The 5,760-nt window shown below is 48.4% G+C and overlaps 1 protein-coding gene across 1 annotated transcript; it reads right to left on the bottom strand.

The window, feature by feature from the left end:
- Positions 1–234: 234 nt before the first annotated feature.
- Positions 235–4,907, bottom strand: LOC129358136 (RNA-binding protein 15-like). The gene has a single exon (XM_055026986.1). The coding sequence runs from the start codon at positions 4,762–4,764 to the stop codon at positions 2,275–2,277; it is 2,490 nt and encodes an 829-aa protein (XP_054882961.1). The 5' UTR covers positions 4,765–4,907; the 3' UTR covers positions 235–2,274.
- Between the last annotated feature and the right edge of the window lie 853 nt (positions 4,908–5,760).

The raw sequence follows: 5,760 nt of genomic DNA on the forward strand, positions 1-5,760 counted from the left end.
CATGAAAGCAGAGGCCACTGAGGTCACGCGGTGACTCTGGGCTTGCCGAAACAGCATTAACAGCAAATTCTCAATTTCGACGAAAGCCGTCGCTGAGTAAAAGTTGTGAGACATGAAAACACAGAACCGAGAGGCTTCCCTCCACTCCTCCTCACGCCCTCTCCTGGGAGAAGCTCCTGCTGTCAAAGTGAAAGCGTCTCCGCTTTGATAAACCAACAGAACAGGTCACAAAAGTTGTCTTCCGAGGCACTCGTCTTTCCCACGAAAGAGCAAATTTATTAAAACAAGATCTATCAAGTGCTTGCTGCACGTCTGCGTGTTTGTCTGACAGTTAGGCCCATCGGCATTGACGTTCTCCACTTCTGTCTCCAGATAATCCTGAGTTTACAGCACATACTTTCCTCTTTTTTTTTTCTCATTTAAAACAGTACTCAAATCAAAAACATGAAAATCAACCAGTAAAAGTCTCTTCGGACGACGGCAGGAAGGGAGCCGCCTCCTCTCTCTCCTCTCACTTGAGTCCACAGATAGTGTAGTAATATCTCTCTACTCCCAGATCAGATCAGATCAGATGAATGGTCGTCCATCGTACACATAAAGATCTTCATTTATCGTTTACATCGACATTTTGTCAAACAGTCACATGCTTTGCTGGGGTAGAAGTTACCATTAGCAGGCAGGGATAATGTTTAACCAAACTTAATACAGCAATAAAATTATTCTGAGGGCGGGATGAAGACAAAAAGCGACAGATTTTCGTTTAAGAATCACTTTCAAGAGCCAAATTTCACTGACATACATAAGTGATTCTGGGTCTTTTTTTTCTTCTGATAAACGTCTTGCAATACAAACAGAATTGAAAATAATTTAGAGAAATTGTCGGCTTTTTCTATCCATCCTCTTCACCTATTGGTGTTAGCAGGGCTTAAAGAACAGAAACACAAGGAAAACGTTCAAGTTACGCTTTAAACTCACATCACGGCTCAATAGTCTATTCAAATCAGCTCTGGTCGTCCACAATAATTGGACTTCACTTAATAATTGTTTCAGGCAAAGAACTTTGAAGAACTTAAAGAAATAGTTCAGACTTTTTAGGAGAGAAAATTGTCTTCAGTTCCTTTGCCTCTAGAAAATGATGCACTGCTGTGACTTTGTGGAAAAGTTCATAAATCTGCAGATGTTAGCCATTTGTAACTAAAACTGAAAATGTCTGCGTCTATGGGACACACTTCTATGTTAGCAGATATTAATCATCTTTACCAAAAACTTTATAGTTTATCAATGCTTTCACAGCCAAACAACGGCAGCGTCTCTCCACCGAAGCTGCTCAGAAGAGGCTTCAGGCTGAAGAAACATTTTGGTGAACTCCGACCTCTTCTCTCTGAGGGCTTGAACAGCCGGCAGACAACACACCTTCAGCGTCTTAATAAGAAAGTTATTTGCCTCGGAAGATGACTTTCCAAGGCAAATACCTGCTAGCACAGAACTGAATCCCACGTGGGAGGAATAAAAAAATAAAAAAAAGAATCTCAAGATTTATTAGTTTTTCCTCAAAATCACAGCACAACAATCTCTCTAAAAAAAACCCTGTTGAAGAGTATATCCTCATACAATTTCCCTTGGACAAAAAAAAAATGAACTATACGTTTAAATTACACATTTTTCATGAGACAAATGTTTTTTTCTGCTTGAACCAAACTGGCAAAAATCAGAAAACTGTGAGGGGTGAAGAAATTTAGTCAGGGAAAACTGATACAAACGCACATCTGAAGATATATTTCCAAGTGCAACTGGACGAGCGATTAGATTTCTTTTCCTTATCAAAACAAACAAATCACCGTATTTCATTGAATTCTCTAAATGTTGAACAGTTTGACAGAACTCAATTGAATTTATGCCTAGAAGAAAAAAAAAATCAAACAATCTTTCCTGGATAGAAAATTGTTGTTTTTTTTTTTTTTCCACAAGGCATCATATTCATTATAAAGTAGTTTGCTCTGAGTTCCTTTAAGAAGCGTACCCTCTAGGTTTAACATGTAAAACAGTAAGCGCCAGTATGTAATCTGTATCAATGAAGTCCATCAGTTTACCATTATATAATATACTTTATCTTACTGTTATATTCCTCTCAGTAAACCTTTCACAGCACAAAATGAACTTTCACTCTCCTACAGAATCAGATTCCACTACACTCATGTCAGGATTTCCTCACAACTTAAAAAGATGAGAGTACAGTAACGATAAAAATAAAAGACATATAATTTGCACTTTTCTTTACGAGGCTCCTTTAATTATGATGATCACCAGGTAGTCTTCCTCTGATTTGGCAAAGGCTTTGGCAGAGGCATCCACGAACTGCAGGGAGAACTCGCATGGAGGGAAAGCGTGCAGGACTCCACTGTGCTCCTTGTCGCGGCCGCCCCCCACCGGGAGGCTGATGATCCCCGCCGCCTCCTTCTGCTTGAGGTAGGACACCAGGTTCTTCAGCGGCCTCTCCGCGGAGCTGTTGGCGTCCTCGGATTTCCCCGGCACGGCCAGGAGGACGGTGTGGCCGCTGGGGCCGGCGGCCTTGATGCGGCGGGCGACCTCGTCCAGTTTAGGCTGGTCCAGGCGGAGGCGCTGGCTGATCTTCAGTTGGGTCACCTTCCCGCCGGTGGGGCCCTCCACCAGCAGGCTGGTGGCCATCCGTATGTCTCCGTCCAGCAGGTGCAGGGAGGCGGGGAAGCTGCTGTTCTTCAGCAGCAGGACGCCCTCCCAGGCTTGTCTCAGCCTCGCCCCGTCGGAGCCCGGCTGCTTGGACGGGGAGGAGCTCGAGGCCGCATTGTCTGGCCGCTGTTCCTTCTTCGCTGGGCTCTTGGACGCGTCTCCAGCTTTGCGTTTGGGCTCTGGCTGAGAGGGGCTGCGTGTTCTTTTCCGTTTCTCCACCAAGCTAGAGTTATGGTTGTTCTGCCGCTCTTTGGCCGGGGTGGTTCCGCCAGAGCGAGGGAGGCGCTCGGGGTCACTGTAGCGTCCCCCGTCCCGGCTGCTCCCCCCAGGGCTGCGCTCTAACGAGCCGCCGTGACGCCGCAAACCAAAGTCCCCGTTGTCAGGAGAGCGCTCCACTCTCCAGCCGTCGTCTAAATGTCTCCTTTTGGGGCCCACATCTCTGCCCTGTAACTCGCGCTCCACTGACCAGCGCCGCTCCAGACGATCAATGGGGTCAAAGCCTGGTCCTCTCATCCTGTCGTGGGCATTCAGGCCAACCCACTCAGCAGACGAATATGGATCCCGCTCCCTGAAGCGGCCAGGAACTGGAGGGGTGCGGTCTCTCACTCTCATCGGCTCGGCCAGTCGATGAGCAAATGGCTCCTGGACTAAGTCAAAGTGGGGCACGGGGAGAGGGAGCTGCACAAACTGCTGCTGCGGGTAGCGATTCTCTGTCTCTGCAAAGTCCACTCTGAGTCTCCGGTCCGGGCCGCCAAGAGGGAAACCCCTCATGTGGGTCCAAGCAGCATGAGCGGCGTCCAGGCTTTCGTACTGGATGTAAGCCCACGAGTCCCCTTTCCTGTAGGATATAGTCCTGATGGTACCAAAGCGGTCAAACTCTTTAGCCAGTGCAGTCACTGGTACCCAGGGGCCCAGTCCCCCCACCCACAGTCTGGTTGTGGGTGTAGGTTTACCATACCCAATCTTGATGGGACTGTGACCCACCACCTTCCCCGACATGGCCACTTTGGCTCGATGAGCCATGTCCAGGTTCTCAAACTTGATGAATCCGTATGTGTTGTTCTGCCCTCTGACAGTCCGCTTGATGTCCACCTCTGTAATCAGCCCGAACCTTTCAAACGCTCTCCTGATGTCGTTTTCGGTCAATCCGGCCTCCAGGTTGCCCAGAAACAACGTCCTGTTGGCCCTCTGGTCGTCCTCGGGGCTGAGTAGTTCCTCCTCACGGTAGCATTCAGAGATGAACGGAGGCCTGCTGCGGCCTTCATACAGCGGGAAGTCTCTGTCTCTTTCAAGGTCCCTGAGATGATGAGGCAGAGGAGGAGGCGGCGGAGGAGGAGGAGCCAGTCGACCCAGAGCCAGCTGCTGTAACCGGTAGTCCCTGAAACCCGGGCCCGGGGGAGACTGGGGTCTCTGGGAGTGGAGGTGCCTGTGTCCAGAGGGAAAGCTGTCTTTACTAACCGGGGAGCGGCTCGTACGCCGGTTAATGTACACGGTCTCTATCTTCAGAGGCCGGTCGTACAGCACCAGCTTCCCCCGGGCATGTTTGGCCGCCCGGGCGTCTTCGGGCCTCCGAAAGTTCACGAACGCCACCCTCTCGTGGTTTTCACGGCATATTTTCACGCTCACGTCCCCGAACTTCTTAAACTCGTGAAACAAGCCGTCCTCTATCTCCTCGTCGTTGAGCTCGGAGCCCAGCTCGCTTATTTTCAGCGTCTTGTACTCACTTCCTGGGACCAACGAAGGCCGCGGCTCGCCTCGTGAACCCGACCTGGACGTTTCCGCGGCGATATCAGCGCCACCGTGCGACTTGTTCCCGGAGGAAGACCCGTAGTCGTAGCCGCCAGGGATCCGACTGGACGAGCCGTGTCCTTCCGAGTCCCTAATGTCTCTTTTGTCGCTGGGTAAACCTCTTCTGGCGGAAGCGCCGCTCTGAGCGGAGCCGTTGCTGGCTGAGAGAACTGCGGTCTTCTTGCTGCTCGGATAGCTTCCTCCTCGGTCTCTGCCATCGTCGGGCCCGCGGGTGCGTTTTTTCACCGGTGATCGCTCCTTCCCTTTCATTTCAAGTTGCAAACAGATGCCACTTCAACTCGGCGATATGCCTAAATATACTCTCCTCAAACTCGTAGCCACTGAACTGACGAAACTTAGAAATGCTTATCAGGCAAACGACGTCAGCGCCATGTTGGATAAGCTGCACTACTGTGATGTCAGCCCCGCCTCCTTTGCTTGAAAGAAGCTGATTGGTTCCGTAGCACCCGAGTGACATGAACAAGCAAGCCAGTTGGCCTATTGTAAATCAGGGTGAGGGTTCTTAAACATAGAGTAGAAGCCTCGTTTACGAATTGGAGCGATACGTCAACGCATGCGCCATATTGGAAGTGGCAGATTTCCCTTCAAAATCTGTTGAAGACTGCTTGGAAAACGCAATTTTTCCCAATCAACAGCGCCAACTAACCAAGTTTATATATTAGTGGATGAAAGTGCATTGTTGGTTGACTATTGAGACAAAAAGTAAAAAAGATGTAGCGAATCAAATAAGGAGACTGGACAGATTGTGGGCCTTGTCTCAACCGATCGCCTCTCACAACATGGCGGTGGACCGAGCCTGACGCTCCTTGCGGCTTCTACTCTTATTTTCTATGTGCCATTCTGACGAAGTCAAAGTACAATCCCAAGAAGTGAGGGCTTAATATTTCTATAAGGTTTTGAAGAGTTTTAATAGCTCAGAAAAGCGAGCGTTAGCACTGAAATGATCAACAGGCAGAACTTCATGCTTATTATCATCATATGGTGGGAGAATATAGTGAAACTCATACTAATTTACCGAATATGAGCTTTATTCATCATCCTGCAAGAAAAGTGATCAAAATCCAGCCAGAAATATACCAGAAGCTGGTTGATGCATGGAATAACATGCACAAATAGACATTTAGAGATTAATTGAAGCTAATGTTCCTTTATTATTAAACAATAACTAAATGTGTCCCAGTGGTAATGGCATCTCTGCTTAGCTAACTCAATTCTAATTCAAAATACCTTATTGATCCCAAAGGG

The sequence above is a fragment of the Poeciliopsis prolifica genome, unplaced genomic scaffold, assembly GCF_027474105.1.
Source record: "Poeciliopsis prolifica strain line A6 unplaced genomic scaffold, Auburn_PproV2 SCAFFOLD003, whole genome shotgun sequence".
Lineage (NCBI taxonomy): Eukaryota > Metazoa > Chordata > Actinopteri > Cyprinodontiformes > Poeciliidae > Poeciliopsis > Poeciliopsis prolifica.